The 13009-nt window shown below is 34.7% G+C and overlaps 1 protein-coding gene across 1 annotated transcript; it reads left to right on the top strand.

Annotated features, from left to right (window-relative positions):
• Positions 1 to 4815: 4815 nt before the first annotated feature.
• On the top strand, positions 4816 to 11167 carry LOC112528560 (TIMELESS-interacting protein). Its single transcript, XM_025139582.1, has 5 exons — positions 4816 to 5154; positions 6968 to 7090; positions 9602 to 9701; positions 10756 to 10871; positions 10982 to 11167. Exons 1-5 carry the CDS (start codon positions 4816 to 4818, stop codon positions 11165 to 11167), a joined length of 864 nt encoding a protein of 287 aa, XP_024995350.1.
• Positions 11168 to 13009: the final 1842 nt, after the last annotated feature.

Here is a 13009-nt window from a genome sequence, read left to right as displayed (position 1 = left end):
CCCCCGGGGTTAATATAAAATATTTTAAATTAAATGTGTTAAACACCATACTCAATCAATAACGGTCTATGTTTAAAACTCACATATTTCTAAAATCTGCTTTTATATAATATCAGATATTTATATATGAACAAAATCACATTATATACCTAATTATTTGATCAAAGGCTTTTTATCTTAAAAAAATGTATGTAAAATAAATGTCAAAATACTATTTTTAAACCTAAAAGATATTAAATCTAATTTTTATAAATAATATATTTAATAATAAATTTATATAATATATTTAATATTCGGGGATGGGACATGGCAAAGACCCTGTTACCCATCCCCATCCCTGATTTTTTAACTTTCGAGGATTCCCGTGCCCATTCCCAATCCCCGATTTTACGGGTAATCTTCGTCCCCGTTGGGGCAGGTACACTGGATTCCCTGATGGGGCAATCTTATTCCCATGCCTAGGAGGATTAGGGGTGAACATGGTACAATATCATGTATGATGTATATATGTATATATATATATATATATATATATATATATATATATATATATATATATAACCCTATTAAATAAGTAACTTTTGGGACACGTGTCATGTTTTTGTGCGACGGTTATTGGTTTTTCCCGCCTAAACATGTATCTAGACACATTTTTTACTTACGGTTCAAATAGGTTTATTTAAGTGACATGTGTCCCTTCGGGCGGTTCATTTCACGTATTCGTGGTATAACCGCCTTCACATAGTAATTGGCGATTCAGAGTTCCAAAATCTGGAATCCTCCTTTCTAGATTTAGAGATCCGTCCAACGATTTCACCTCCAAATTTAGAGGCTAGAGACTCAGATGTCTCTGCATGTACTATGCAAAGGCTCTACATCTGGAGTGAAGTTCTGCATGTACTATGTAGATGCTCTGCATGTACTATGCAGAGGCTATGCATCTGGAGTGAAGCTCTACATGTACTATGCAGAGGCTATGCATATGGAGTGAAGCTCTACATGTACTATGCAGATGCTCTGCATCTGGAGTGAAGCTCTGCATGTACTATGCAGAGGCTCTGCATCTGGAGTGAAACTCTGCATGTACTATGCAGAGGCTCTGCATTTGGAGTGAAGCTCTACATGTACTATGCAGAGGCCTGCATCTTGAATGAAGCTCTGCATGTACTATACAGAGGCTCTGCATCTGGAGTGAAGCTTTGCATCAAACACCTTAACTTTTTTGGCGTTTAAGCCTTGATCTTCCTTGAAATACAGCACGGGCTTTGTATATGAGACACTTAACTCTTGAGTAAGAGCTCTGTCTCTTGATGTATTCTACATGAGAACTATGGGGAAATTCAGAGTTGTAAGTCTGAATTTAACTCTGGAGTGGTCATCAAAACCTTATTTAAAATTTCAAATTCGGATTTTTGAAACCCCCCAGCCAGGGGCTCTGCCCCTTGGACTCCGCTGGTCGGGTTATATTTCACACATTTAGACTTAATGAAATTAGGCCACAAAGCAAGTATACAATACGGCCTAACGTCGTCTTTCCAAGTAATAAAGTGGTACAAGTACCGGATTATCGTCCACAGGGATTGTAGCCAAAGTTAGATTAGAGTCCAATGAAATAGATGATTTCAGATGACGATTTCGAAGACTTTTGTTTGATTTTAAGGTGATCCAAAACAGAATACAAAATATATAAAAGAAGCAAGGGTGTAAGACTTAAGGTGAGATCAAAACACAAATTCCAGCAGCCAATACTGTAGCAATGCCAAATGAATGCTACAGCAAGCAGTGTTTCGAAACTAAGTTCCACCATCTATTTTGAAGGCATTCCTCTCGGACTTCACCATTTCACTATCTTATAGCTTTCCACCTATATCTCTATATGGTGTCCGGACCGGGGATAGTGACACAATGGTGTTTTCAAAATATATGGATAAACAAATCTCTTCGTTAAAAATCACTCTCTCGAGTCGATTCCCATATCATTCGAGTTGGCGTGTTCTTGATATTTCATCTCTGAATATATCACAGTTTGACACTTTTGACAAGTGACCAACCCGTCGGGAGTTACGTTTTGAAAAACATAAATGACAAGTCTCCTTGTCGGCAACTTTCTCAAGTCTACCTCTTATGTCATTCAAGTTGACGTGCTTATTGATGACTTATTTCTAAGTCCATCGCACTTTAACACTTTCAAGTGATCAACCCGTCAAGAAGTGTGCTTGGTTTTATAAAAACTYGAATGAAACAATGGAACGTCGTTTACGAAACACTTAGCTACTTTCGTTTGGTTTGAAAATCTCACCTTTCCTTCTCACACCCAAGCTATAAAAGCTTAGCTACTCATAACGGAAAGTAAAAAATAAATAACAGAAAATAAAGACATAAACGTAAATTGCGTAAAGTAGATGACGATAAAATAAATGACGATAAAATAAATGACGGGAATGTAAATGACGAGAATGTAAATAGCGGAAAATAAATGACGGAATGTAAAAGACAAGAATGTAAATGACAATAAAATAAATGACGGAAAATAAAAGACAATAAAGTAAATAAAGAAAAAGATGAAGAACTTCAAAGCTTTAAATGAAGAACACCCTTGGAGAGGGTTTACAAAGAAAAAGAAAAGAAAGAAAAGTTGGGAGGAAGAAAAGGGATGGAGGATTAGAGTATCCAATGGATGATGGAGGGATTAAGTGATTAAGGGATCCAATGAAGGATGGCTTAGAAGGCACGCCAAGCCCTCTTTTTATACTCAAAAAGGGGCACAAGATGACAAAATAACAAGACTTGTAGGCTAAGTCTTCCAAGCCAAATTACAAACCAACTAAAGCTTAACTAGAAAGTACATATCTTTAACTAAAGTTTAACTAAAAAGTACATAAGCCTAACTAAAGAGTACATCTGATTTTTCCACTAAAAATCAAGCTATTTCCAGCTGTCCTCCATCTTCAAAAAGTCAGCGTCTTGTTCATTAAGCCCTCCAAAAAGTCGTGTATGAATCAGGTCAACGCTGCACCAATGCTGCAGCATTTGCTGTTTTCACAAAAACTCTCATTTAGCATCATTTACACATACCATCAAGTAAACCACAACATTTAGCTTCATAATAACAAAAGTATAAAGAAATAAATGAAAATGACTCAAAGTGGGAATGAAAAGAAATTATTATAACAAAAACGACGTAAAAAGAGCGCTTTATGTGTTAAAATCTCAACACATATCACCCGCCACCGGGGGCGCTGCCCCCGGACCCCCGTCATTTAGGGGCTTTGCCCCTAAATCAAAATAAACTAAAGCAAGTGTGCAATTTGCACATTCCTTACATGTTCGATATTTTATCATGATTACATTGGTCAGGAATTTAATTCCATTACACTTAAATGACACTAGTGATACAAATCATCAACATGAAGTCATCAGATATTACTTATTTCTCAGACTTACAACATAACTCTGAATTGTTTTGCTCCAAACTTGGTTATATATTTTATTCTCATACTTAGAATACAACTTTGAACTTCTTTTCAGAGTTATAAGAAGTCAGGATTCTTGTGACTCAAATTTATGCTCGTAGATACTTTATAGACTTAGAAGACAACTCTGAATTTCTCTTATTCAGAATTAAGTTTAGAGTTATTTTCCAACCTAACAATAGAATCTTGAATTCTTGTGTTTCAGAGTTTTCTTTCATAGTTAATGTCAATAGTTTTTCTCATTTAAAATACCCCGTGTAATACACGGGGTCGAACCTAGTATATATATATATATGCATATAAACTTATTCTATAAAAAAGAATCACAGTATTGGCCACACAATCAAATAATATTGAGATACATACCACATTATTTTTCATGTTAGTAGATTGATTAATGTTTAAATCGATTATCAGGATACTTAAATATTTGAAATATAATACCACAAGTACCAAAAGAAGAGTTTAATATGTACAAAATATGAATCAAACAAAAGTACATTACATTTTATACAATTTGCAAGTATCTTTTGCTTGTTTTTGACCGTTTCGATTTCATTTTTTTTCTTCATAATCTATGTCCGCTAAAATATTTAATTTTTACTCTAATACTATTATGAAAAATGGGTTCAAACCCTTGTATAAGTCCCATCACTAACCCCAAAAGGCTACGTAGAACGAGAAGAGGTCCTAACAATCATATTGTTTTGTGATTGAAAAAACACGTTCTCTTAATATAAAGTACATCATAGACCATCGTCGTCCATCGTTGTTGTCAGGAAATCTTGAACATGTTAACCACAAGGGTGGTGTCTGATTGGTTTGAGATTGACTCCAAATGTCAAAAGTATCAGGAGGTCCCAGATTCAAATCCAAGAAGAAATAAAAATCCCCTTGTGGTCACGGAGGTTCAAAGACGATGATTCTGAGCTATTTGCAAAACAGATGATCGTTTTAGAATTAGTCGGCTCACATAGCGGGTTAGATATTCAGGTTAATATAAAAAAAAAAAATCTCGAACATGTGGTATCCATTTCGTTCCCCCACAACATCTCCCTCACTTCGTTTTTTGGGAACAAAATTTTATTAATCTGTCAAAATTACAATTCTCTCATAAATTAGGGACTATAATGGCAAAACCTATTAAAATTGAAGGACCTTAAAGTAACTTATCGGCATCCCGCCGATATATGTTATTTTCCCATTCTGATTCCCGCCAAGATTGCTCTATCACAGTCTCCAAAATCGCAAAACACACAAACAGTTCGAGTCCGTGATTTGCAAATCACGCAGTCCCAAACCCTGATCTATATTCAAAACCCTGTACCTTTGATCGGATAAAATGGAGGCCAACGGTGGCAGTGGTGGTGCGGCGCCGACTGGTTGTTACAAGTGCGGCCGGCCCGGACACTGGTCCCGTGACTGTCCGTCAAACCCCAATCCTAACTCTAACAACGACAGAGCCAATAACAAACCGGCTGCATCGTCGCATCCTTTCAAGGCAAGTGGCGCAGTAGGTGGTGGCTCATTTCCGTCCCAAAAGCAGCCAATTGAAAAGCCAAAGAAGGTCCCGAAAACCAGACCTAAGCTAACTCCGGAACTGCTTCTTTCTGATGATGGTCTTGGATTCGTTCTTCGACATTTCCCTAAAGCTTTTAAGTACCGTGGCCGTGGCCACGAGGTATTGATTTTCCCTTTCAATTTACTCTTCATTTGTAGGTTTTTAGACGTTTACTTCAAAATGTCCTTAAATTTGAAATTAGAGCATTACAATGACTGGAACATTGAGGAATATAAAAAGGCACATTATTTTTATCAATAGATAATTCTTATTGTGTGCTAGCATGTGAATGAAATTCTTATCAGAAAGAAAACGAATGCAACTGGAAATGTTCAAATCACATGTATGAATAAGCTAGTGGAATACACCAATTGCGTATTTTACATCAGGCTATGTAGAAACAAAAAGAAAGAAATTGGAAATATCTGACCTCAAGATTCTAGATCTTACTAAAAGATCATTATGATCATCAAAGGCAGAAACATATTTTACCATACCCTTTGTTAAATCAACACAACAGAATGTGCAAATCCTAGATACACTAACAGAGAAGGACGCCATTTTATGTGAGAATATGTGGAACCCCATTAAGTTACTCTTCAGAAAGAACCATTGAGGACAGAAGGGAGGTCTCAACAAATATTGAGTAGAAAATGGTCCAAGTCTGGCTGATGTGGGACTTCCACACGCCCCCTCCATCCATGGTTAAACATGCAGATGTTGTTCGAGAGTGTGAACAGGGGCTAGATGAGTATAGATTGCCCACAGTGTCGAGTCCTTAGAGTGGTAGATCTTTGGCTGAGATACCATGTGAGAATTTGTGGAACCTACAGATTTACTCGCCAAAATGAGTAGATAGGCATTTTTGTACCCTAATCTAACAAATGAGATGATCCCTTATTGACTTATCTTGCAGAAAGGAGTTTTTGATCTATTTGAGAAACACCTAAAAACTAATTCATCTATCATATTTGAGAAATGATCGACAAGAAGACCATCTTCTTTCGAATCATATAAAGTTCTTCTATGACATAGTACTATGCACCAATTCAACAATGCTTTTGTTGACAAGTTGTACAATATGTGCTATACATGCCAATAGACTCCTGTTCTTTACATGATTGCTTATGGCTTCTCATGCTTACTATGCCAATCTCACACTAGTGCAAAATCCTCATGCAAGACTTTTGAATCCGTTATCTTGATCATGAACTAATGCATGAGCATAAGGTGTCTTTTGTTTCATGATTAGTTGAACATGTGTAACTTTAGTTGGATATGTAATCATACATGGTGTTAATAATTTAAAGTGTGCCACATTTTGTTGATTTCCCCTTGGTGATAAAACCATATAAGGTGGCTGCCATATTAATGAATGACACATGTAATGAACATGAAATTCATAATTTTATGCTTCACTCCTGGTTCATTGACTATAATGTAGTAACAGAACATGGTTTAATAACTGTATTTTCATAATGTTTGTTAATGGTATTCATTAAATTATCATGTCACCAAATTTGATGGACCATTTTAAATATCAATGTTGAACATTAATGATTATGCATAAATTCTATGTCACGATAATGATTTTGATATTTGATTTACTGTGTTAATCAATTGTTATTGTAATAAATACTATTTTTCATTAAGCATCACTAGCAAAAATTCAGAAGGTCACTGCCTCATCCCATTAATTTATGTATCACATTGTCCATTGTGCCAAATTATCAAATTTCAAAACCTTGGTAGGGGGTTCGCTTCATCCCTTTTCTTGGGATGATTTAATGGCATTCTAGAAAATCGTACATAAGCAACTAGGATGCAGCATAATGGAGCTTTTGTGTTCTAAATTAATTGTGTGGCTGAATATGCTGCATTTTCTAATCAAGTAAAAGAGATAGTTTTATCGAATTGCATGAAAAATATGCAGATAAATGATCTGGGGAATCTACTAAGCTTGTATGCGGAATGGCACTCACATTTGATTCCTTACTACTCCTACAATCAGTTCGTTCACAAGGTAGAACAAGTAGGCGGCTCAAAACGTGTCAAGGTAAAACATCTTTTTCCGGGTACCTGTTGCGACTACGAAATGCAATATATTATCTGTTGCTACCAGGTCCATATACCAAGTTTAAGTGTATAATTAGTCTTGAATCTATATATTTTGTTTTAGCATGAACCTTCCCTTTGTCATTATAAAAGCTAATGTGATTCTACCGAAAATGTAAATAGATTTCTTTGATTCACTCGATTGGCAGAATGAGTAAAGGATAACAGAACCTAAAGTATAGTTATTTTATAGTTTCTTTGGATTCATTGTTGGATGGAAATTTGTGGGGATTTTCATTTAACTTTGGTTCTTCCATTTTTAGTCATTTCTAGTCAAGCTTAACTGAAGTTGCAAACCAAATTAGTTGGAGTCTCTAGGAACTTATCCCGTGGGCCATGGGGAAGATAGTTCATTCTTTAATCCCACATATACCCTAGAATTGCATAAAGCAGTCTGTAAAACATTTGAAATAAATGTAAAAGCAAAGAAGTGAGGTAAATGTGCTTTGATGATAAATTATGTGAGTATTGCTTGCATATAAGCAAAAGATAGAAGTTGCAGTAATTTACTTGCTCCTAATTCTTCGAGCTCCATGGTGAACTAAATGAACACAACTACACAAGTATGTCACTAGTAGTCCTGCACTTGGTCTCGCTGAAGGCCATATTTCCAAATACCCAAATTTTCTTTTGTTTTTACCAGTATTATTTTAATTGACCCTATGACTTCAGGTGTCCTTGAATAAATCACTTTTAATCCACTGTACCTAATGCCTTGTTGATTATTGTTTTCCAACTGTGCATTTCTCCCCAAAGCAAGTTCTATTGATCATTGTAACTGCTATTATTTTATTAACATTTTCAATTTCAATCCTATTTGTTGTTGTTTGACTATATATGCATCTCATCAGTTGCATTTGGCTACCCTTCTGTTTTGTGTTCTTTTCAGTGGTCAACATTGAAAATTTTGGAACATTGCTAGCCTACAACTATCTATAGAACTTTCCTTTAAACTTTCTATCAACTATAGATCTGTCTAATGTTCTAGCTGCATATTTTTACTTCAAAGACCTTGTTCTTAACCTGTAAATTCAATTATACACCTTGCAACATTGGTTCAGAGGACTTGAAAGAATACTTAAATTGGTACCTTTGATTTCAAAATATTCAAAGACCTTGTTGGCCTCACCTTAAACTATCCAGTCTCATCCCATAAACTAAACTATCACTAGTTTTTCTAAAAACCGTTAGCTTTTCAAAGCAGCTTCTTTATCTTCCAGTTACTACATGGTCTCATCTCTTGTTGTGAAAGGTGCCTTTGGGCTTGAGGTCCATCTAGACATAGCTTTTGGGCTTTAACATGTTTGAGGCCCATTAGCTTTGATGGAGCATTCACCTTGACCTGTGAAGCACAAGGCGTGAGACACATCAGGTAGGAGATATTTTGTAGCCAGGCACCAGATCTCTTATGCAATTTATTTGGACCAAAAGTAGTTTGTTATAGGGCTTTTTACTTGTGTAATTTTGGGCCCATTAGGCATCATCCCTTAAATATTATGCTGCATAAGAAGAGAAAAGAAAATCCATTATCAACATTACGGTCATTGTTAGACCTTAGCTACATCATGTTTTATTTCTAGTCTCATATCTTTGATGGATATATTTATCGGGTTAAGGTAAATTGCATGCTAGGGGTTCATCTGCTGTTAAGGGTAATTAATGTAGATTGAACGCCAGTGGATAATGTCTTGATAAAGTTGATCTTGATTGAGTGTTGGTTGTTTCCACTGATAATGATAATTGAATACAAACCAAACCAAAATAGGGAATTTGATTTAGGTGGGATAAGAAAGCACGTCTCTTTCTTGAAAAAATTCACATATAGGGACATATATTGATAATTTGATATAGAAAACTTAAGGAAATAAATATAAAATGATGGAAACATTTAATCTATCATTTTCAAGACACTTGAGAACACATGTTTATGGGATTCAGTATTTTACCACCAAAGTAAAGAATCCTGTTTTTAGGTGATTTATTAGGGGTTTGGTAGAAAAGAGCACAGCACCTATTAGTTGGATTTATTTCGGAAGGAATGCACAACACTTGCCTAGACAAGCAGTAGTCTTAGCTTTGACTAAGATGAAGGCTGGGGTTCAGGGTGACCAAAGACCTCTTATTGGAGACAATGAAGAAAGGAAAAGGAATCAAAGATCATAGAGGGAAAAAAAACATCGGGTGAAAGTTATGTTATGGGGAATGGGTAAACTTTAGTGGAGTGTCCTGGTTTGGTGTAAAGATTTTCATCTTGTGAACTTCATTTACGTGATGAAGTTACTAAACTGAGTGTACACTAATTCTGGCCATGGATACAATAATAGCTAAAAGCACTTGTGTATTCAAATAGCAAAAAACAAAAGTGCATTTGCTCTTTTGGTTTATAGAGATCGCATTTTAGTATATTACACGGCTACATTTTTGTTCATATTGTAACCATTGGCTTAACCAGCTATGCATAAATGATCTGCGAGAAAGAGTTGCAAATGGAGGGGATCCAACCAAGCTGCTTGAAACACCTGAGCCACATGAAGATTCAAATCACGAACAAGGTATTTTGCGACCAGCTTCATTTCAATTATTGTCAGAAGCTACTTTATGTGTCCTGTTGTCACATGTTCTGTAACTTCAGTTACATTTTCTGCATTCTGTGTAAATCTTATGCTCATTCATTCTTGACTTGGTACCTTTTTCCATGTGAAGAGTTTTTTTGGAGGGTAATTTAGTCCAGCAAAATTCCTATACTTTTTCTTTATTGGATCTTTATTTCTTGATGTCTTGCTTGATGCATATAATAAACAATTCTACTACCAAATCTTTATCCTTCACTGTTGAGCAATTTTAGTTGTTAAATGTAATTTTACAAGTAAATTTCTAGTAGCAGCTTTATGGAACAACATTGGCCCTCCAAAAAGTTGTAAATATCCAAGAATGAGAGTACAGCCTGGTCAACCGAAGATGAAAGCCAGTAGTTTTTTTGCATAAAAAGACAAGGTGTGTACTAGCAAACATGGGGGACCTAAAACTCTCTGAGATGTTTCTTGTGCCACAGCTTTTCTTCAGTCTCTCACATGGTGTTTTGTCCTCATTTCAGTTCTATCATATAGATTGTTTGTACTTATCTTTCGATCTCTCTTTTTCACCACAGTTTGCTGTTACAATTAGCCTCTAGAACTGCTACTTTTTCTGTTGACTAGAGTAAGATGTCGAGTTGAATAAGGGGGCACTTGGTTTGTTTTAAGGGAATGGAAAATTGGAAATCATGAGTATGATAAGGAATGATAATCTTGGGAAATGAAAAGTTATTCCCCCCAATTTACCAGGGAATAGATGATTACCCATTTTTAAGCAATCACTTAAGGTTCAAGTAAAAACCACAAAGAAATGGAATACTAAAGATCACCCTAATAATCATTCATCTGTACGGCGTTGTACATGTGCATAAAAGTAATTTTTATGGTGTTCTTCATGTACAACAAAGAAAACATTTCATGAGAATATAAAATCACCGAATAAAAGAAGTTGTAAAAAAAGCATTCATAAGGATGGGCAGGTAGGGTAAGAGTAGATAGACGGTCCTGATCATTGTTTTTTCGTTGTGCACAGATGCCATGAACCCAGAGGAACCAAATCTTTTTCACCAGGAAGAGACTTTGCCAAATCATGATGCAGATGATTTCCAGCATGATATGCTTCATGAGATCTATGAAAACACTACTGAAGTAAGTATAATTCCAGTTTATACCAAATTTAATTGTATACTTCTGCATATGAAGCCTACATTTTATAGTGTAAATGTTGATATGGCATGTGCACTTTGTTCTACAAAAAGGAACCATCTCGGTCCCTGAACGTTGAGGCTACCGTTGCTGTACAAAAAGAAGTACCAAGTCAGCCAGCAGATGCTAACAATATTGAAATGTCGGAAGAACTAAAAGCCCGAATAGAATCAAACAGGCTGAAGGCATTAGAGAGAGCTGCTGCTCGGAAGCGGGATTCACAATCTCAGGCACCTTGACTTAAGGACTGTTGCGACACAAATCAGGTAAAATTATGGTCCGAGTAAGCTGACCAAGAGAGGCTTTCCTCGGCATCATTTGTCCGCGAGAGTGTAATCATACCCGATAAGAGACGGTCAACAGTTAACAAACATCTATTACTATTTCATACCGGTATATTTTAACGGTATGTGAGTCTTTGGTCTTCTAGGAGGTTAGGAATTCAAACCTCATCAAAAGTGAGGAGAGTTTGTGAGTTTATTTGTTCTATTTGCGGTTATATATTTAAAAAAAGTATTATGGTTTAAGAACTTTTTTCCCAATAAATTCAGGTTTTATAATATTGATTATATATTTTTTTTCAAATATCTCATTTTGATTTTTATTATATAAAAAAATGAAATTCAAAGTCATTTTCAATTCTGATTATTATTCTACAAAAAGATTATGAGAAGAGTCAAATATTTCGGTGTCTTCTACATATCAAATCAATTATGATTAAATACATAATTGCATACATAATTAAAAAATGTATGATTATATTTTATTTATTTACGGATTTTTAATTATATAATTCTTTTTGGTAGAGAAGAAAATAATGTAACTAACGTGTTTTTGAAAATTTGTGCTATATTGATATTTATTACCTATGTTGTGTTCTTCAATACGTCATCTGTTTCTCTATCACATCATCATTTAATCTATATCTGCACCTTCTTTACATTTTGATTCTCTGTCTCCAAAAGAATTTCGAAAATATATTAAAGATGTTATTACGTATTGCATATTACCCTCATGTTTTGACATATATTAAGTTATTAACACAATGTAAAACGAAGCATATGGAATCAACTAATGGGTTGTTTTTGTTGGGTTTTTATCAAGTCATGTATGAATATAACTGTTTGTGTTGATTAATCTGTTTGTATAGATTGAAAATGTTTTTGTTTGGGGTTTTTTCATAGATGAAAGAAGCTTGGAAGAAACATGTTTTGGAAAAAAATTTGGTTTTTTTTTGTATAAAGTCGTCCTAAAAGTTTACTGAATAAGTCATTTTTTACATAATTAAATTAATATCAAATAATCATATATAATTGATTGAATAAGTTATAAATCTCATTAAACCATTAAGAAACTTGTACAAAATCTATAGAGGCACACACATTTCCAACTAATTAATTAAAATAATATTTTAATGTGTGTTATTGACGGTGCAAGCATGTACACACATATATGACCCCCAACCCCAAATAATATAAATGTTAGGTGACATTGAGGAATTTGTATTGCTAATTTCTTATTTTCTACCCTACAACATGTCATTCATGTGGATTCTGGTTCTTCCTCATTAAAATGTGATGCACATTCATATTATGTATATATACACACATATACTAGTGGTGTACTTGTGCGATGCAAACGCAGGTGAATCACAATTTTGAAACATTTGTTTAGCTTTGAATCATGAGTTTGTGTTGTTATTTTACAAGTAAACTAATATATAAAGTTGAAGGTTAATATGGTATATTAGCAAGATCGATTGGAAAAATAATTGCATACATGTTGAGTTTCTAAACTCATGTAAAGTTGAAGGGTTAGGGTGGGGTCCATACAGAATCTGAAACCCTTTATGATATTGTTGCTTCAAATTTCAGTTTACTTCAAAGGAAAAAATAGTTTTGAATTTGAATTTGGGTTAAAAATAGAAAACAAACAAAGTGTCAAAGAACTTTGGGAAGATCAAACACATCTTTTTCATGTAAATATAGCTTACTTAAACATGAATTTTGACCAAACAGATTGTATGTTTTAAGCATTTGTACATTATGCATAATAGTTTGTACTTACGAAATTTTTGATAC

Source organism: Cynara cardunculus (assembly GCF_001531365.2).
Source record: "Cynara cardunculus var. scolymus isolate 2C chromosome LG 15, CcrdV1, whole genome shotgun sequence".
Classification (NCBI taxonomy): Eukaryota; Viridiplantae; Streptophyta; class Magnoliopsida; order Asterales; family Asteraceae; genus Cynara; species Cynara cardunculus.
This window is presented reverse-complemented; position numbering and strand designations above follow the sequence as displayed.

What these genes read in the sequence shown, in the direction of transcription:
- LOC112528560 (XM_025139582.1), top strand. Translation starts at nt 4,816, where the DNA reads ATGGAGGCCAACGGTGGCAGTGGTGGTGCGGCGCCGACTGGTTGTTAC. An exon ending in AGATTCAAATCACGAACAAG is followed by an intron (nt 9,702 to 10,755) that starts GTATTTTGCGAC and finishes CGTTGTGCACAG; the next exon opens with ATGCCATGAACCCAGAGGAA. An exon ending in TCTATGAAAACACTACTGAA is followed by an intron (nt 10,872 to 10,981) that starts GTAAGTATAATT and finishes TTCTACAAAAAG; the next exon opens with GAACCATCTCGGTCCCTGAA.